The 21,730-nt window shown below is 39.7% G+C and overlaps 1 protein-coding gene across 5 annotated transcripts in view; it reads right to left on the bottom strand.

The window, feature by feature from the left end:
* The window catches only part of NOL4 (nucleolar protein 4), a 417,551-nt gene extending 413,610 nt beyond the window's left edge, over positions 1-3,941 (bottom strand). For 4 of the 5 annotated variants that reach the window (XR_009250991.1, XM_058692399.1, XM_058692391.1 and 1 more), the window contains exon 1: positions 3,115-3,941. Coding sequence is in view for 3 of the 5 variants with exons in the window: in XM_058692399.1 (XP_058548382.1) it covers positions 3,115-3,378 (264 nt within the window). In the remaining 2 variants the exon portion in view is untranslated. Of the gene's footprint in view, positions 1-2,146; positions 2,564-3,114 lie in introns of those variants that run through there. The other variant, XM_058692393.1, reaches the window with a different exon arrangement.
* Between the last annotated feature and the right edge of the window lie 17,789 nt (positions 3,942-21,730).

The raw sequence follows: 21,730 nt of genomic DNA, 5'->3' as shown, positions 1-21,730 counted from the left end.
AGGATGTTGTTGCTTGGCGACCACACAGTATCTCCTCAGCCACAGAGTAATCTAAACAGTGATAGATATGCCCCCCTCAGCTTTGGGCATGGCCAGGACAAATATTAAAGGGCATGTTTATCTTTCTAGTATCCTACATTTTCATTTGAAGTCTGTTGTCACTTGCTTGATTTTGTCATCAATTAAATTTAGATTTTAGGGGAAAGAGTATTTGCAAAGCTACAGCTATTCGTTTAAGAAAAGAGGTAGAAACAAGCTTCTTTCAGACTGAAAGCTAGTCCTGTTTCTATTAAGTCTATGTGCTGTGTCTACTCTGTTCTGGTACGACCTCCCAGTTGCGATCAGTCCCCCTTTCTTTCATTAAACACAAGCAGTTAATTAGCCCCAGCCTGTCCTCTTCCCTTCTGTCTGTCCCTTTTCAAGGTAGTAATGATGTCTAATTACCAGCAGCAGTGGGTTACTGCAACATCAGGCGCAAATCTCTCTCGCTGACAGCAAAGCTAGCCGCAAACCCTCAAACCTCAAACAGCTAGAATGATTCTTCCGTCTACTTACAAATACCAAAAACAGTACTTTATTTCAGCCAAGATATGCCTTTGACTTTAAAATTTTTTTTTTTTTTGTCTTTCTGGTGATTGTACTCCCGCTACTACAAGGAAAAACTCATTCTTAAGGAAGAAATAATTTGAGATGCGGAGAAACACATGATAAAAGGGGAACCTTTTATTTATTTTTTAACTTGTTGAAATGATGATTGGCTGTCTTTCAGGGAAGGCGGAGCCTATAATTCTATGAGAGGAGCAGCATAAAATTTTCATAAAGAGCAACAGAAGAGTTCATGAATTAAAAACCTCTTCAACATTTCAAAACAGGCTTGAATGAAGAGCAAAGCCCTTAAATACTACTACATGGAAACCACTATCTAAGAATATCACCTGATGAATTACATTTTCTCCCATAAATATATGAAATCTTTACTGAAAAGAGAAATATGTGTTACTTTAGTATTCACCCTGAAGTTGTTTTTCTGATAGATGTCTTAGCAATAATTCTTTATCAACTCTGCAAAAATTTTTGAATGAAAATATCGGTATCTGAACATGTGAATTCTGATTTGAATTACTGGCATCCATATTTATCTTACTGCCTCTACAGCCATTACACAATTTGTGTTATTTACAATTTTTTGTTAATGTTTTCAAAGGGCACATCTGTTTATGCATATAGTGGATATACCCAAAGTATAAATTGGACCAATTCATACAGGGTGGAAACTATCTGACAGGTAAATGCAGGAACCTGACTTTAATGTAAAAGGAATGAAAAACAAACCTCCCAGCTAGCAATTGTTACGAAAAACATATAGAATATTATTAAATATTTAGGTAAATATACTTTAAATTATTATTTTATTTATTCAATTAGCCCAGTGTTCCCCTAAAGGAGAATACATTCTTATGTTCTGAATTCTAATTTACTTTGTCTAACAATAAGTTATTTTTAAAAATCAGGTTAAGTTACTCCTGATACAAATGAATCAAAGCACTTAATTCTCTACAACAGACTTCTGCTCATCCAGATGTAAATAAACCTCAGTTCTAATCCAGACCCAGCTAGTTCTCATTATTTAGTAAAGCAAGACAGTAATCTCACCATTGTCTTTAGCAATGCCACGTTCAAAGAGAAGGCTGTATTTGTAGATCTACCTCCCAGAAAATCCCAACAACAGTACTTTTTGGGAAAAAAACCAGAACTTTCATGTGTGTTTCTGTTTCACCTTTATTTCCGTTTCCCGTTTTCCACATACATTCCAAAACAAACACACTTCCTTCAAACTACCCCTAACGAATCTCAGAAAACCACTAACTGGTTTTCCAAACCTAAAAGAGCGCTCCAAATAATCCTCTGAAAAACCTTCCATGCACAGATTTCCAATTGCATATACCTCCGTTTGAGACAGAAGAATAGCTTGCAAGACATCTCCTTTCTAGCATCCTCCAGGAACACTGCACGGGAAAGGGTTGCCAGTATGGGGGGTGGGGGAGCGGGTGGAACAGGAGCAAATGCTCAAGAAACCCCAAAGCCAGGCAAAAATGCAAAGGATGCCAGATACCCTCCCCCACCCCTACTCCAGGCGAGTACCCACCGTTCCATGACGGAGAAAGAGGTCTTATGGATCTGATCTGCAATCCTACTTGTAGCCCACAGTTCCCATCTTCTTAAAAAGGCAATCGACGCTGCTGCCGCTCGCCAGCCTCACAGCCTTCTGCCCTGTACACCAGGCTCTCAGTGCCCAGCACCTTGCTGCGCCTGGGCTTAGAGCTTTGTGGCCCTGAGACTAGAGCTATCCCAGAATGAGGAGCAAACACATATACCATTTGATTGCGCCCAAACCCATGTCTCTTTGTTGTTCATCATGTAGCGGCGGCTTTATTTGTGAAAGGGGGAAGTGAGGAAGGGAATGGGGGGCGGGGAGGAGGAATCTCCCGGACCTCATCCACAATCTAAATAGTCGTGGCAAGATCTCTGGGAGTGCTCTAGGCGATCGGATAACCCTGCGTCTCCCGGGCGGCGGTCTAACAATAAAACCGGATAGTGTCGGGGGGCGGGGGAGGGGGGGAACCCCACATCTCTGACCAGCGCCACAACCGGGCTTTGTGCCAGTTAGGAGACACTGTAGACGATCGATCAGAATCGTCTATTATCAGAGCGTGCGTCTGGGGTTCCAGCGTGGCCTTTATGCTTGGTGGCAAAAGCGGGACACGCGCCAGGCGCCCAGCGAAGGACACGGGACAATGGCCCGACCCGAGGACGCTGGAGGCCGCCCGACCCGGGGATGGAAGCTCCAGGAGCGGGTTCAGGAGCCTGGGAGGCGAGGAGGGCGGCGAGCTCTGGTGGTGCGCTGCCGCTTTAAAATAAAGGACCACAAAGACTCCACCGTGGGGGAAACGCGCCTGGCTCATGCGAGTGGGGACGACTTGGGGAGGGGGGTTGAGAAAGGTGGGGGGCACACGAGCCAACGGTGGCTCACGGCTCCCCCTTTCTCCCCCCTCTCTCTCCCCTCCCCGCCGGCTGCTCCCGCAGACAAATAACAGAGGAAGGGGAGTCACTCACCGTGGTCTTGACCGGCACGTAAAGCACTTGCTTGGCGCAGCCGCCGCCCCCGCGGACCTCGTCCGGCTGGCCCAGCTGGAAGCCCTTCGATTTGACCCAGAATTTAAATTTGGCGTTGTCCGTGGAGCTCGACTCGGAGCCGTTGAGGAGCTGGACGATCCGCTCGTATTTCTTACGGGTCACCGTCTTGGTCTTGCCTGAGTCCCCGTAAGTCCTGAGGCACCAGTCCTGGAACTGGCGGTACATGTCGCGCTCGCTCTCCATGTTCCCGGTTCCCGGCCGTTGGCTGGATGCTCCCAGCGCACTTCGCACCTGTTCACCCCGGGCTCATGAAAAATGCGGCCACGGCCACGATGTAGGGACGCGAGGTCCCGGCCGCCGCCGGAGCCTGCCTCGGGTGGGGGGAGGAACGGGGAGAGGGGAGGAGGGTCCGGTTGGGCACCAGCAATCAATGCCCCGTGCTACCAAGTCTCTGGTTCATTCGTAATTGCAACGGATGTCTCGGACGCTGGTCTCGGACGCTTTTCTCGTCCTCTTAGTGATGGGTCTCTTTAATATTGTGTGATTAGGACCATCCCAACAGCATCTGGCCCAGAGGAGCTGGGTTTTAAATAATTAAAATCCCATTCCTTGGTTTATTAAAAATCCCAATATTGACTTGGGGTGGTCCCTGGACGCTTCACCCCGGGGTTGTGTCCGGGGCAAGGCAGGTGGAGCGCCGCGCCGCCTCCCAGCGCGCGCCCCAGAAGCTTCCCTGGCCGCTGGCCCCACCGTGCAGGAGCGAGGGCTGAGCTTCTCTCGAAAGCAGCCGCCCGGCCGAGCGCCTGTGAGCCCCGAAGGGCACCCGGGTCCCCGGGCTCTCCTTCCCCCAGGGTCCCGTTACGCTTCGACCTTCCCTGCGTGGGGCGTTAAGGGACTAGAAAGAGAGAAAGTTCTTACCTGTCATGTTGTTAAGCCTATCAAATCCTGCTACACAGGAAATCATTAAGGTATTTTTTTTAATGGTTTAAAATGTCATTTCTTCATATGCATTTAGGCTAAATTCCAATCCTGCAGGTAGGTTCCAGGAGTTAAGTCCCAGAATTAACAAAACATTCGTGGATATTTGGCCATAGTTTTATAGGAAAGGCTGTGATACCCCAAACAGATAGCCGCTCCAGGGGGATGTGGGTAAACGAAGGCAGGCCGCGGGCGGCGGGTCTCCCGGATAATGACGGGGTCCCCAGACAGGACTCCTCTGGTTTCTGCTGGACTGGGTACAAGGCATAGAAGTAAGTTTATAATACAGATGCTTACAACCCTTTGCATGAAATTAAAATATACAGAGAAATTATTTTCCCCTTGCTTGGTTACAGTTTGCAGTTCACACAGGAGGTTTCGTATATCTATTTTCCCCCTGCCACGTCATGGACACCCCTCCACTGCTCAGAGTAGCCAAATATGAGTTCCTCTGGACGATTTTCTCAAGCAAATGAAATCGGCGGCTTCTCCATTCAGGATTTCCACCCGTTGGTTACAGAGCTGGAAATAGGGGAGTTCCCATCCTCCTCGCGCTGCGTGCGATTGCGGCCGCTCCTCTTTATTCTACTCTCTGCGGAGGCCCGCGCCCGTCCCGGGAGGCGGCTCTGCCCGGAAGGCGGCCCGACCAGTGCCCCGCGCCTGGTCCGCGTCCTAGCCCACCTTCGCCCCTCGTCGTCGTCTCCCAGACGAAAGCCCCGAATGGGAACGCTGAGTGTTTGTACCCACTGCGCCGCAGCTGGTCCCGGCACTTGCAAAATGGTCAGTGGCTCCTGCTCGGCCAGGCTGAGTGCGTGCGTGTGTGTGAGCAAGGGAGCGAGGGTGTGCGGTGTGCGGGGGGGGGTGCGCTGTGTGTGCGCGCGTCTCCGGGAAGGTCTCGCGGCGGCTGGAGCCGGGACTGACAGCCCGGGCGGAGCGCGAGCAGCTCCACACACTAAACCTCTCGCCTCTCCCCTCACCCCTACCCCTCCCACTCCCCTCTCCTCCCACCCCCCCCCTCCCTGGCCTCTTCCAAGCTCTCTGATTGGCCAATGGGACAAAAGTTTCTGTGGAGACGGCTGGGCGCTGACGTCACGGGCAGAATTGTCCCATTTAGGGATCCCGGGGGCAGTGCGCATGCTGCAGGCTGCAGGTTAGAGGCAGGAGGAGGTAGCAGCGGGCGCGGCGGCAGCCAGGTGGCGGAAAGGAGCACTCAGCATCCAGGTGGGGGGACGACTCCAGCAGGGTTTCCATGGAGATTCCTCTGGGTCTAGCCTAAAAACAGCAGATCAGCTGACACCATTAGCTCAGGACCTAATTACTGCTTATTGGAGCAACAAATGAGGGAGAGGGCCAGCTGCAAAGGAAGAGTTTTTATTCCCCCCCCCCCTCCCCGCCCCATCTCCTCCTTTCTCCCCTCTCAGTCGCTCTTGAGTCCCGGGTGAATTCTCATTAACTTGCAAGATTCCTGCAACAACAGCTACCCTTCTCCAGAGGCCACCCTGACTGCTTTTATTCTTTTTATTTCTTTATTTTGTATTTTAAAAAATGCTAAAACAAATCCGTTGTCCTGAGTCCTTGAATTTTTGCCCAGTAAATATTAGACCAGTAGAGCTCAGAGTCCACTAATACAAGTGACAAGTGGATCTAATATGGGGGGGGGGGGGGGGTGGCAGGAAGGAAAAAAACACTTTAAATTAGGTATTTATCTTTAGGCCTTTCACATTTAAAAAATTTTTTTAGTATCTTAAATAGATATGTGGACTAAGCAATCAGAAGCATATTTTGAATCACTCTCATAAGTGATATACCTCACAGGAACACTATTAAAAGTTTATCTAGTGGCATCAGAGATAGAGGGTAATTCCAAGTTGGGAGATCTAGATTGCGTTGTATGTTAGTGAAATGTTTCCTAGAAGATTCTGGAAGTATAGTTGATCCTGGGGTGGTCATTCATTCAAGAGTAAGCTGGTTCTATAGAGTTCACTTTTTCTTATGGTTAAAACTTAATTCACAATTTCAGAATTCTTTTTAGTAGCTCTTTCATCTGAAAAAGTCACCTCTTCTCCTCTAAGCCTCATTCAAGTACTTTCGGAACTATAAAGCCTTCTTCTTTCCTTGACTACTCAATTTAAAACAGTCTGTCTCTCTATGCTCCTCTGCAGAAGTGTCTTTCAACCATTTTTTTAACCTTGTCTCATAGTAAGGCATATACGTTACACTTCATACAGCTGTCCTCCAAAAATGTTATGAAAAAAATATATTTTACTGCATGGAATACACACTGATATCTACCCCATTTTCTCCTATTATTATTATTATCATTAGTATTACTACTAATATTACTACTCTTTGGTAATAGTAGTAACTCAATAAACAGTCCTAACCCAATAAATTTATAAAGCAGCAAAGGATGCTTGGCAACCTATAGTGTGGAAAACCTTGTTTTAGATCATATGAGCTATACCACTCCTTATACAACATAGTTTCACATGAGTATGTTTGTTCAAATAGAATCTTGATTGGGAAACCCCTGAGAGTTTAGATTTTTCTGGTGTTCTGAGTAACTCCACCACAATGAACAATGCACATAGTAAATGCTTAGTAAATATATACTGAGTTAATAAAGGGAAGGGAAAGAGAGGAAAGGAAGAAATAAGCAGGAAGCACAATCCTTAGCCATTCCTGTTGGCTTTTGCTGGGTAGTGTTTGGTTCCCGCTTAATGAGATACCAAGGTCTTACGATGCACTGCGTTCATTATATTTATGATTATACTTGGCATTCTAATGTATGGAAAATAAAACACTATAGATATAAAGAATTCATAGTATACAAGCAAATATGTCACCAACACCCAGCTGTGTTAGCTAGATTTGGTATAAAAGCAAAAAATAAAATAAATAAGAAAGAAAAAAACACACAAAGATTAAACAATTATAGAAGGTGCATTTTTTTAGAAGGAAAAAGTAAATCACTATGGAAAGAATATTCACACGGGGCTAAAGAAGTCCTAGAGTCCTAGGACTTTTAGGGCCAAGCTTCTCAGAGCCATGAAGATTCTCATGCCTCCAGTGAAAACTAAAGTGTGCTCTGTTCTATACTTATACTCTTTATTAATTGTACGATCTAAATCAACTTTTTTTTTTAACCATATCTTTCCTACTTAAGGGCACACGCACCTGAAAAATCTAAAATGCGCTTCAGCGACTCACTCTAGACTCATTTCTCTCCTTTTTGCTTTTCTAGAACCAAGTCTTCCTAGCTCCACCTGGAGGGTCATATTGACCCTTTCTTTCAGCTATATGATTCATCTGACAGGCTGCTTGGAATTTAATTTGGCATTTCCCCAAGATACATTATTCAGATTTGCCTCTCTGCAGAGCATATCTCTCCAAAAAGAGACTTTTCACCCCCATATCTGAACACCAGTTCCTAATCCCTGCTCAGCGTCCTGTCTGCTATATATAGGGAGAGAAAATCAGAAGGCATTTTATCAGAAAATAATATTTTCATTAAAGATAGTCCAAATTATCCAAATTTTGACCTACGATAAACATGATTTTGTTATGAAAGAAAAATTTCTTCCAACTTCAGGGTCAGTTTGTGTATGACATTTTTAAAAATATGGATCTGCCCCTCCCCTGCTCCTGCTCTCGCTCTCTCTCTCTCTCAAAATAAATAAATAAACCTAAAAAAAACAACAACAGAGTACCTGGGTGGCTCAGTTAAGTGTCCGACTTCAGCTCAGATCATGGTCTCACTGTTCTGAGTTGGAGAGCCCGCTTCATTTCCTCTGCCTCCCTGTCTCTCTCTGCCCCTTCCCCACACACGTGCACACACACACACACACACGCATGCACTCAAAATCCCTCTCTCTCTCAAAAATAAAAACATTTAAAAATAACATAAAAATCTGGAAAATCTTATATTTTAATATCAATCACAAATGTTTATGCAACACCACATATTCATTAGCAAAATGTTACAATCCAAACAACATATAACCTGTAGCCTGTGTTCAAAGAGTAAAAGAAACGTCATCACATAATTATGCTTTTATTCAACAAATATTTACTGAGCACCAATTACTCTGATAGGCTTTAAGTTTCAAGCAGCCAACAAGGCATGTTTATATGCATTGTACCCATCTAATGGGACTTAAATTTTTCTCAGGAAAACAGAAAATAAGGAAGTAAATAGCACTTGAGGTGAATGCCAGGAGGGGGGGAAATAGTGCTGTAATAGAAAACAATGGCAGAGTGGAGGGACCTGGTAACTCAGGGAAGATCTCTGAGTAGGTGATGTTTATCCTGAGACCTGAAGGATACAAAGGAAGCAACCATCTGAAGAGCCAGGAAGGGGAACTATAGGCACAGCGCAGAAGTCCTACCGCAAGAGTTAGTGGCACATTCGAGGAATAGAAAGAAGGTCAATGCAACTGGAGCTTACTGAGTTTGGGAGGGAAAATAGGGGAATGAAGGTCTGAGTAGTCTTCTGTGGCCAGATCTTGTGGGACAGTGCTTGCCAGGATAAAGGGTTTGCATTATATTATTGATCCAGCAGAAAATTAATAAAGGATTTAAAGCAGGAGAATTATGTGACGTGATAGGCATGTGTATGTTTCTCTGGCCAAACGGAAGGAGAATGGATTGGAAGAGAGCAAGTGTGGAAGCAAGAAGACCAGTTAGGAAACTTGCAGTAGTTCTAGTGGCTTCGGTGAGGTATCACTGCGATAGATTAGGAAGGTAGCAGTTGAGGTAGACGTGATGGGTGGCAGATAGGTTTTAAAGATAGGGCTCGCTGAGGGATTGCATGTGGCAGGTGAGGGAAAAGACTGAGTCAAGGATGACCATATGGCTTCTGGCTTTTGTAGTACGGCTTGTGAGGCCATTGACTTAGAGAGGGGTGTTTGAGGAGGAACAGATTGGAGTTGGAGGCTGAGGTAGGAGCAGAAGTAGGTTGATGTAGAGAGGCAGGAAGAAAGAATTTAATTTCAGAGAAGTTAAATTTGAAATACCAGGAGAGTTGTTCATGTAGGCATTTGAATATAGAAGCTTGAACTACAGAGAAAAGTCTGGGCTGAAGATATAAATACAGGGATTTTAAAGCCATAAGAATGAATGACATCACCTCTACCCACACTCCTCCATCCCCTAAAAGGAAACACCTTCATCTTTAGATATTGATTTTTTATAAACTAATACTCCATGGCTAAAATAGAATGTCAGGTACTGAACAGCAGAACTTGGCTTCTTTTGCTATACACATAATGGGAAAGTCTGAGAAATATCGCAAAGCCATTGGATCAATCCTTGACTCTTCCCAAATTGTTAGTGAGTTCCAAAATTGATGGGGCTTTAAAAATCCTCTAAAATTTAAAAAAGGAAAAATAGAAAACATTGGATTAGTCCTCTTCTAGATTAGATCAGGAGCTGGAGGTGGGCCAAAATAGGAATCTAAAATTTGAGCATGGTCTGTGAGCAAATCTATCATTGAATGGATCGAATAGGGATTTGGGTTACTTGAGTTGAGTCCATAAGAGAATTTGAGCCCTTTAGCTGTACTAGAGATTGTGATAGATATGACTTGTCACTTTGAAACCTGGAAGTTCTGAACAACATTATGTATTCAAATGCTTAACAGTCCATTAATAACTCTTCCAGGGACAGGAATTTGTGAAGGAAGCAAATGGCCAACTCAATCAGCAACTTCATTAACATATAGCATGGTAACTTTGCAAAATAAAGCAAAAACAAAGCCAGGAATGTACAGCTCCTGTGGATAGAGAAATTGGGGACTGCATAAAAAGAGTTACAAGTGTGGCCCCAGGGTGGCTCAGTCAGTTAAGCATCCAACTTTGGCTCAGGTCATGATCTCAAGGTCCCTGAGTTCAAGCCCCGTGTCGGGCTCTGTGCTGACAGCTTGGAGCCTGGAGCCTGCTTCGGATTCTGTGTCTCCCTCTCTCTCTGACCCCACCCCCCCATTCATGGTCTGTGTCTCTCTGTCTCAAAAACAAATAAATATTTTTTTAAAAATTAAAAAAAAAAAGGGTCGCAAGTCTGATTTTACTAGTTGACTTCCATCTATTGACTCTTCTCCCAGATAATTTTGAAAACAGTCTATCTTTAATATGCTATAGCTGTCCTTTGGTCCAGAAAAGAAATGCTTTTGAGAGAGTTAAAATAGTGTCCTGATCTTTATAGCTGTCATTACTAAGATGCTGAAAATATTTCTTTCTATTTGTAAGCTATAGTATCAGTATCTTTATTCCATTTTCTAACTTAAAGAAAAAAAAAGTATAGAAATTTAATGTTTGTTGTTCAGCCCCAAATTGACTGATATTTATGCCTGGTATGATCATCATTAAACATGATACACTGGGAAGAAGTTTATTTCTATAAATACTAAAGCGTGCACACTAAGAACAAATTAGATTTGACAACCTAATGGATTCGCTGAATTTCTCTTTAATCACTACCTTTAACATCTTTGTACAAGCAAGTCCATGGCGCAGTCAGTTCTTACATTGTGATAGCCACATATGGATTCATTCAACATTCATCCACCCAACATTTTCATCTAGCTGTTATAACTATGATAAAGCCCAAAGTTAACAGTCTGGTGTTCATGTCCCTTGTATAAGAGAAGAAAATACATTTTTTCTGGCCCCAAATATTGCTTTATTTCCCACTAGCCATATGGCTTGTCTTTTCTTCCAAAATATATGTCTTAAAACAGTAATCCACATATTCATCTTCAACTCAGTGGACAGTACTATTGTAGAATTTCTACATTATTTTTAGAATAGTTATTCTGTCATAGGAAATAAAAACTCTTTGGGAGAGAGGGAGCAATTCCTTCTCCAATCCCTTCTGCCCAATTCCCATTATACTTTTCCAGATTTCCAGTTTTTTATTCTGATATCTGTTGAGTCAACCAGTTAATATCTTAACCATCATCATCTAACCTTTATATCTTATTTATAATACATTATTAATCCTTCTAGGATATTTCTCTAACTTGCAGAGTAAAAGTGACAAGACACAAAGATTTCTTGGCTAAAACCACAGACTATAAATAGTTTTCACAGGGGAGACATCTAAGTTCAAACATCAGAATATATAAAATAGCTGTAACAATGTTAAAATATTGTCCTTTGGAAAGAAGAAGCCGAAGGAATAGCTACCCTTAGTTTCTCTGGGACTATCTCATAGGCATTGAAAAAGCAAGACAGAAAAAAAAGTTCTAGATTTTTCTTTTCTTTTATCTGTTAAAATGGACATCTCCCAAGTTTTTAGGAAACTGTTTAATTAGGTTTCTTGATCAAAAAGCAGCACAGTCATTTAGAATTTCCAAATTTTTACCTTCTTTTTATAGTTTATATTAGTTTAGAAATAAAAGTCAAAAATGCAAAAATACCTCTGGCAATTCAATGTAAACTGTCCACTTGGGTCATCCTGCTGGCCTGGAAAAGCAGAGCACCAGCACGGGAGTGACATAATTCCATTTATTAATGAATTGTGATTTTTTAGCTCGAGCTAAATCAATAAGAAGAATTTCTTTTTTTTTTTTAATATTTATTTATTTTTGAGACAGAGAGAGACAGAGCATGAACAGGGGAGGGGCAGAGAGAGAGAGGGAGATACAGAATCCGAAACAGGCTCCAGGCTCTGAGCTGTCAGCACAGAGCCCGATGCGGGGCTCGAACTCACGGACCACGAGATCGTGACCTGAGCCGAAGTCGGCCGCTTAACCAACTGAGCCACCCAGGCGCCCCAATAAGAAGAATTTCAAGAACAAAATGGATTTCAGCTTTTAGTGCTATGGCTAACTAGAAACTAAGAGAACGTTCTTCAAGAAAACAACTCAAGAATGCATAATGGGTAAGTTTGAATGCATGACTAGGTTCACAGGATGTGTAGAAAGCATCTCCCTCTCCATACCCCCCAAAAGATTCTATTGAAAATGGTACAGTGAGCAGTCAACACACCTAAAGCACTAGATTATCTTATGAGCAAACTAAAAACCAACATTGCAGCAGGAAGACTCATCTGGCTGCTGATCAGGATGACAGTGCTGGGTCTGTGTATAAAACTCCTGTATTAAGCCAGAGACGGGTCCTTGAAGGATTCCTTGCCACTTAGCTCATAGTAAAAGTAAATATAAATTCTCCATAGGAAAAAACACCCACAATTTGAGCAACTAGGCTTATCTCAGATTAAGATCTACCAGATACGAGCATATAATTAGAAATGGCCAAGTACAAGAAGAACAAATATCATCTTTAAAAGCCAGCATAAGTAACAACAAAAGTAAACTTCCAAAGATTTTATACAGAAACAGATAAAATTAATCTCTGGTAGGTGAAGTCAGGATAGTAGTTACTTTGGTTGTAGGGACTGGTAGAGGACACTAAGAGGTTTTTAAAAATGCTGGTAACATCCTGTTTCCTAACGTCTATGCTAATTACACAGGCGGTTTATTTTGTGAAAATCCATTCATTTATAAACTTGTCATTAGTGCACTTTTCCCTGTATATATTAATCTTCAATTAAGAAATTTACTTTTAAAAAGCAATAAATATGCAAACTGTGTAGAGCAATGGCTAACAATATTTTTTAAAGTACAATTGATATGCTAAGAAAGAAGGCAATTAATGCTTAATTAAAACCAGAAAGACAGAAAAACTAACACACATACACAAAAAATTAGCACAAAAAATGCTGAAAAGATATAAACCTGATAGATATTAATCCAATGATAATCACTTTAAATGTGAATGGTCTAAATATGCCAATTAAAAGCCAGAGAATGTCAGAATGGATTACAAAATAAGACCCAATTGTATGTTGTCTACAAGATGGGGTTTAAATATGAGTTCATATTGAATAATAGTAAAGGAATGGAGATAAATATAACATGTTGCCATAATCAAAAGCTGATTTGTGTTAACTTTGAACAGTGCAACTTCAGAACAATAAAAATCAGGGATAAAGGGGAGCATATGTAATGATAAAGGGATCACTTTTCCAATTACACATAACAACCCTTAATGCACATACACCTACCATCAGAAACTGTCAGGCAAAAACTGATAGAACTGTAAAGAAGAAATGAAGAGACCTGTTGGTATAGTTGAGACTTCAACAGTTCTTTGCCAGTATATAAAGCAAGCAAAAAATCAGTGAAGATAGAGATGGCTTGAACAGCATTATCACTCAACTTGACCTAAGTGAGATTTATAGAACACTATTCAACAACAGCAGAATGCAAATTATTCTTTTTTTTTTTTTTAGTTTGTATTTAAATTCTAGTTAGTTAACAGTGTAATATTGGTTTCAGGAGTAGAGTTTAGTGATTCATCGCTTACCTATAACACCCAGTGCTCATCACGAAAAGTACCTCCCTTAATACCCATCACCCATTTAGCCCATCCCCCCGTCCTCCTCCCCTCCAGCAACCCTCAGTTTGTTCTCTATAATTAAAAGTCTCTTGGGGCACCCAGGTGGCTCAGTCTGTTAAGGGTCTGACTTGGGCTCAGGTCATGATCTCACAGATCTTGGGTTCGAGCCCCCATGTGGGGCTCTGTGCTGACAGCCCAGAGCCTGGAGCCTGCTTCAGATTCTGTGTCTCCCTCTCTCTCTGCCCCTCTCCCGCTCATTCTCTCTCTATCTCTCTCTCTCTCTCTCTCTCAAAAATAAACATTAAAAATATTTTTTAAAAAGTCTTTCATGATTTGCCTCCCTCTATTCCCCCCCCCCCGCCATGTTCTTCTGTTTGGTTTCTTAAATTCCACATATGAATGAAATCATGTGGCATTCACCTTTCTCTGACTTACTAAGCTTAGTAAGTAATACATACCTAATACATATTTAATACACATAATACACTCTAGCTCCATCCACATCATTGCAAATGGCAAAATTTCATTCGTTTTGATGGGTAATATTCCATAGTGTGTGTGTGTGTGTGTGTGTGTGTATACACACACACACACACACACACACACACCACATCTTCTTTATCCATTCATCAGTCGATAGATGCTTGGGCTCTTTCCATAATTTAGCTATTGTTGATAGTGCTGCTCTAAACATTGGGGTGCATGTGCCCCTTTGAGTCAATATTTATATATCCTTTGTAAATACCTAGTATTGAAATTGCTGGATTACAGGGTAGTTCTATTTTTAACTTTTTGAGGAAACTTCATACTGTTTTCTATAATGACTGCACCAGATAGAATACACATTCTTCTTAAACTCACATGGAATAGTTATCAAGGTATACCACATTCTGGGCCAAACAACCAAACTTACAAATTTATAAGAATAGAGATATACAAAATATGTCCTCAAACCACATGGATTTGAGGGTTGCCTGGGTGGCTCAGTCGGTTGGACGTCCAACTTCAGCCCAGGTCATGATCTCACAGCTCATGGGTTTGAGCCCCACATCAGGCTCTGTGCTGACAGCTCAGAGCCTGGAGCCTGCTTCAGATTCTGTGTCTCTCTTTCTCTCTGCCCCTAACCCACTCGCATTCTGTCTCTCTCTCTCTCTCAAAAATAAACATTAAAAAAAAATTTAAACCACATGGAAGTGAATTAGAAATCAATAACAGAGAGCTAGAAAACCCCCAAATTTGGGAGATTTAACAAAATACTTATAAATAACAGATGAGTTCAAGAAAAATTTTTAGTTCTTTTTAAACTAAATGAAAATAAAATTATATCTCATCAGAATTTGTTGGATGCAGTAAAAGCAGCGCATAGAGGGAAATTTATAGCATTAAGTACATACACTAGAAAAGAAGAAAATTCTAAAATCAATAACCTACTTTCCACCTTAGAAAACTAAGAAAGAATCACAAATTAAGCAAAAACAACAAGAAGAAAGGACATAACACAAAATTAGAGCAAAAATAAATGAAATTGCAAATAGGAAAACAGTGAAGAAATTCAACAAACCAAACACTGGTTCTTTGGAAAATGGAATAAAAGCAATAAACCTCCAGAAGATTAACCAAGAAAAATACAAGACATAAGTTACCAAATTCAAATATGGAAGAGAGGTCATTATACTTATCACATGTACATTAAAAGGATAATAAAGGAATACTATAAACAACCACATGCCCAGACATTTGATAACTTAAAGTGGATCCATTCCTTGTTAGACAAAAACTACCAAAGCTTACACAAGGAAAAATAGATAATCTAAATAGACTTATATGTATTAAAGAAATGGATCAATAATTAATAACTTTCCAAAAGAGAAAGCACCAGTCCCAGCTGGTTGCACTGGTAAATTCTATTGAATTCTATTTAAGGAAGAAGTGATCCCAACTCTACAATCTCTTCTTAAAACTAGAAGGGAAAAAGGGCACCTGAGTGGTTCAGTGGGTTAAGCATCTGACTTCAGCTCAGGTCATGATGTCCCGGTCCTTGAGTTCCAGCCCTGGGGCTGACAGCTCAGAGCCTGGAGCCTGTTTTGGATTCTGTGTCTCCATCACTCTCTCTGCCTCTCTCTCTCTCTCAATCTCTCAAAAATAAATAAACATTTAAAAAAAATTTTTTAAAACCTAGAAGACAAAAGAATTCCTAACTTATTTTATGAGGCCATTACTACATCAATGTCAAAATTAGACAATGACATCTCAGGAAAGAAAACCTAGAGACCAATGATATCTCATGAACATGGATGTAAATATCCCCAACAAAATATTAGCAGTTGCTTACTACAATATGTAAAACAATTATACACCACAATCAAGTGGAATTTACTCCACATATGGAAGGTTGGTTCTACGTTAGAAAATCAATCATTGTTATTCATCACACATCAAGAGGTTAACAAAGAAAAATCATGTAACCATGTTAATTGATACAGATAAAACAAAACCCAACCCCCGTTTTAATAAAATCTCTCAGCTAATTTGGAATAAATGAAACTTTGTCTGCTTGATACAGAACATCTACAAAACCCTTAAAGCTAACGTCATACTTAATGGTGAAAAATTAGACACTTTTCTCCTAAGTTTTAGGATGAGGCAAGAATGTCCTATCTCACTACTTCTATTCAACATTGCATTATAAGTCTTATCTAATACAAAGATTTTTTTAATGAAACAAATATAAAGTACACAGGTTGGGAAGGAAGAAATAAAACTGTCTTTTCCACAGATAGCAGACTGTCTGTGTTGAAAACCTTAGGTAATCTACAAATCCAAAATCCGGGAACAAATAAGCAATTATAATAAAACTGCAAAATACAAGGTCAAAGAAACAAAAGCCAAGTGCTCCTATAAAGTGGTAATGAACATTTTCAATTCAAAATTTTAAAAATGTCATTTATAATAGCACCAAAAATCTATGAAATACTTAGGCATAAGTGTAACAAAATATATAAATGATCTATATGTAGAAAAGTATAATATTCTGAGTTATTTTGTAGAAATTAACAAGTTGATTGTAAAATTTATATAGAAAGACAAAAGATCTAAAATATCCAACAGTATAATAAGAAAGAAAAGATGTAGGAAACACAAGACCCAATCTCAATGTTTATTTTAAAACCACAGTAATCAAGACAGCATAGTACTGGCTACAGAATAGACACATAGATCAATTAATATAGACCCTAGAAATGCACCCAACAGAATATATTGACAGAAGAGAAATTTAATGGAGAAAAGATACTCTTTTCAACAAATGGTGCTGGAACACTTGGACATTCATACACACACACACAAATAACCTAGACACAAAATCTACACTTTACTTAGAAATTAACTCAAAATATATAATAGAACTTTATGAAAAACCTAAAACTATAAAATGTCTAGAAAAAGAAAACGGAAAAATCTCTGTAAGCTTCAGTTTGGCAATGAGGTTTTAGATATAACACAAAAGCACAATCCATGAAAGAAAAATGTAATTTGGACTTCATTAAAAATAAAAGACTTCTGCTCTATGAAAATACTGTTAGGAGACTTTTAAAAGACAAGCCACAGACTGGGAGAAAAGATTTGCATAACCCATATCTGATAAAGGGCTTGCATCCCAAATACTTAAAACTCAACGATAAGAAAACAAACAATCCAATTCAAAATGGACCAAAAGTCTAACCATATATCTCACCCAAGAAAGTAATACACATATGAAAAGATGCTCAACATCATTTATAATAAGTGAGTTGTAAACTGAAATACAGTAAGATATCACTACACACCTATTAGAATGGCTAATTTAAAAAATCTGACAATACTAATTGCTGGGGAGGATGGGGAGCCACAGGAATTTTTATTTATTGCCGGTGGGATTGCAAAATGGTACAATCATTTTGAAAGACAGTTTGACAGTTCCTTACAAAGCAAAGCATAGATTTGCCATGTAATTCAGCTATGACAGACATCCTTAGGCTTCTACTCAACTGATTTGGAAATCTATGTCCACACACAAAAACTTCTTGGAAAAGTTTATACCAGCTTTATCACACCAAACTGGAAACAACCAAGAGCCCCTTTATAGGTGATATACCTAACAGGGTAAACAAACAGTGGTACGTCCATACGATGGAATTTGACTCAAAAATAAAACAGGGGCCCCTGTGTGGTTCAGAGGGTTAATCATCTGACTCTTGATTTCAGCTCAGGTCACGATCCCACAGTTGATGAGATCAAGCCCCTCTCACACACGGCCTCTCTCTGTCTTTCTCTCAAAATAAATGAATAAACATTAAAAATAAATAAATAAATAAATAAATAAAACAAACTTTCATTTTATAAATGTTATAAATGAACATCCGTACAGTTGAATATTGTTCAGAAATAAAAATAAAAGGCATAAATCTTAAATGCATATTGCTAAGTGAAAGTCAGTCTGAAAAACTCACATATTGTCTCTTCCTAAATGTATGACATTCTAGAACAGGCAAAATTATAGGGACAGTAGAAAGGTCAGTGGTTTCCTGGTGTTTGGGATCGCAGTGGTATGAATAGGTGAATTTTTTAGGATGGTAAAACCATTCACTATGATAGTATAAGAACGGATACAAGACACTACACATTTGTTGAAAACTCATAGAACTTTGCCACACAAAGAATGAACTTTAATGTATGCAAATTTTAAATCATTTCGGAGGGCAAGGGATCCCAGGATAAAATGTGGACGACAACAAAACAACCTAACTGTATTACAAAAGTATGAATACAATCTCCCTAAAGGAGAAAGAGATATTGACCTAAGTAACCTTGGAAATGAATGGATTCTATGAAACTAAAGGCAAAAAATCATTTATCTGGTTGATAACCACATTGAGGGTAAGGGTTAATAATTTTGATACTTCTGTACCTGTATACTTGAATTTAACAATTGAGTAAACAAACAAAAATTCCAATTAAATTAACAATTAAGTTGGGTTGTTGGAGCCAAATGTCTCACTGTTGGAGTAGGAGTTTACACACAAGTGAGGCTAGAATTACTTGTATATTACGATTAATTGAATTAGAGTTGAAGGCATCAATATGAGCTCATGTTTAACTTACTATAGACACATATGTTTGTAGTATGGACATATTTATAGATATGTATATACACAAGTTAGTATATACACGTATATATTCCCCCGTTCTGTTATCTGAGAAGGCCTAGAACAACAACACCCCAGTAGCAATGAGCATACCTAACATCCACATGCTGGTTTTAATACCTTTCTAAAATAGAAGGAACCAGCGTTCCTTGGAGAGATGGCTTATTATTGGACTGGAGCAGGAAATAGAAAATATAACAGGAAATAGAAAATATAACCCTGGAGTCTCTCGTAGTTCCAAAAAGTAAGAGAAAAACAAAAGAAAACAAAGATGGGCATATCAAAGGAATACAGGGACTAATTGCAAAAGTTCCCGATGGCCAAAGCTGGAAAATTTGACTGACCAGTAAGGTGCTTTGGCCAGTAAAATGCTCTGTGCCTTGTGAATGAATGAATAAACTAAGAGAATCTTCTAAATTACCTCCATCACTCCACTTGTCAATAAACTGCAGCTCCCCCAGTGATAGAAGAACATAACTTCCTTTCCAGTATTCATCATCACTAAAAAACAAATGCTGTTTGTATGGTCTTTGGACACCATAAGAATCTTAGAATCACACACAGATCTCGAGAATTCTGTAGATATATGAAAGTGAAAAGAAGTAAAAATTGTTTAGAAAAAAAAAATGTTTAGCAAAACTAAACAAAAAAATCTATAGTCTGTGTCTATGACCTATTCTTAAATGGCTCTCTTCAGGATGAAGGAAGGTTATTTTAAAGCACCATGATGCAAGGTCAATGCCTGAGTCAGAATCAAAGTGTCCCTTCAGATTTTTAGGCTGGCAATTTGTCCTGCAGCCTCAATTCTCTGATGGATCCAAGAAGTAATTGATTTTCAGTTTGTCCAGCTTTTTCTTGTTATAAGGACAGGATGGGGATTTCCAGATACCTTACATAGCAAGCCTTGTCCCAATCCATATGAGCAGCTATAACAGAATGCTATAGACTGGATGGTTTATAAACAACAAACATTTATTTATTACAGTTTTGGAGGCTGAGAAGTCCAAGATCAAGGTGCCAGTATGGTCACACTCTCATGAGGGCCCCCAGTTCTGGTTCATAGCTGGCACCTTCTTACTGTGTCCTTGCATGGTGGAAAAGCCTAGGGATCTCTCTGGAGCCTCTTGTATAAGGCATTAATCCCATTCAAGAAGGTTCCAGTCTCATGATTCAAACATCTCCCAAAGCCCCACCTACGAATATCATGACTTTGGGCATTAGAATTTTAAAGTCGCCATGAAAGCAGTTTGTAGTTCTGCAATATTTATATTCTAGATCAGCAACTGGGTTAAAATGGAGTGAAAAAAAGCCTTTTATATGTAACTATATACATTAGAAATAACAGAGATGTGGTGAGACATTAATTCTACAATTTGAACTCTTGTCTAGACCAGGGTTTGTCAAAGTCTGGTCCCAGGACTAGTAGTATCAGCCTCAGCTGAAAACTTGTCAGAAATTCACATTCTTAGCCGCCACCTGAGATCTACTGAATCAGAAACTCAGGAGGGTGGATCCCAAAACTCTTCATTTTAATAAGCCCTCCAGGCACTTCTGGTGCTATCTCAAGTTTGAAAACTACAGATGATCAACACTAAATTATAATTGCAGTTGTAACTGGAATACAGTTATAATTTTCTAATTAAATTGTCTGTTAGCTTTGTACCTGTTGTTAAAAGAAAATGTTACTCAATTAGTCGTTATTAATGATTCTATTACCCTGGAGGTTATCTCAAGCAGTCACCAAATAAGTTCCCAAAATCATACAAGGGTTGAATGTGTGAAAACAGAATAGCAAATTTACAAGTTTTACATCTTATTAAAACTGAAAGGGAAGGTTCCCTTTTTAAGGTAAAATATTTGCTAATTAAAACATTTACCAATTTATTTTTTTCTTAGACTTATCATCTTGAAATAATTTCATACTTGCAATGGTACAAACAATCTCAATATGCCCTTCTTCCAGCCACCCCTACAACTAATACGTCACATAAGCATACTGCAATAATCATAACCAGAAAACTGAAAATACCATTAAGTCACCTACAGACCTTGCTCAAGTTTCACTAACTGTTACATTAATGTCCTTCTTCAGATCCAAGCTCTAACCAGGACTATACACTGCATTTAGTTGCTATGTGTGTTCAGTCTCCTCTAACTCGGGACAGTTGGTCATGACCTTGAAACTTTTGAAGTGGGTATGTAGGTCAGCCAGATATTTTGCAGCATATCCATCAATTTAGGTTTGTCAGGTATTTTCTTGTGATTAAACTCAAGCCCTGCATTTTTGACAAGAATAGTCCTGCAATGGAATTACACCTCCTCAGTGCATCATGTCAATATTATTATGGGTGCCGTTCTCTTTATCACTTGGTTAAGGTGATGTTTTCCAGGTTTATCCATGTAAAGTTACTATTTTTTCCCTTTAAAATTAATAAGTACCTTATGGGACAAATACTTTGTAATTAGGGAAATATTCTGTTTCTCATGATACTTTTTCCATTAATTTTAGGATCCCCTGAGGATTCTTGTCTACAATAATTATTACCGTAGTTGTCACCAAATAGTCATTTTTTAATTCCATTTATTGTTCATTTATTAATTGCAATTCTACTGTAACGAAGAGCTATCCCTTACCTACCTTTACTGGGTATTCAGTTATATATTTGTATAGTATAAGCTCGTAAAAATTTATTTTATTTTATAGGTTATATTCCACCACTATCATTACCTACTTTGGTGCTCAAATGGTCCTGGTGCAGCCACCAGGAACTCCAAGTTGGTTCCGGTATCCTTTCAATGTGCTGGCATCATTGTTCGAACATTTGCTTACTTTCTGATACGACGTCTTATTCTCAGTTCATTTTGTACTTTCTCCATCCCAACTCTTGTCAGTCGCTTCTCCAAAAGGCACGAGTTTATTTTACTAGAGAATAATATTTAGGGGGTGGGGATTGAAGAGTATACTTATCATGATGATAAAACTAAATGAAAAAAAATTTTTGAAGAATAATATTTAGAAAGTAAGATCTAGGC

The sequence above is a fragment of the Neofelis nebulosa genome, chromosome 11 (assembly GCF_028018385.1).
Source record: "Neofelis nebulosa isolate mNeoNeb1 chromosome 11, mNeoNeb1.pri, whole genome shotgun sequence".
Taxonomy (NCBI): domain Eukaryota; kingdom Metazoa; phylum Chordata; class Mammalia; order Carnivora; family Felidae; genus Neofelis; species Neofelis nebulosa.
This window is presented reverse-complemented; position numbering and strand designations above follow the sequence as displayed.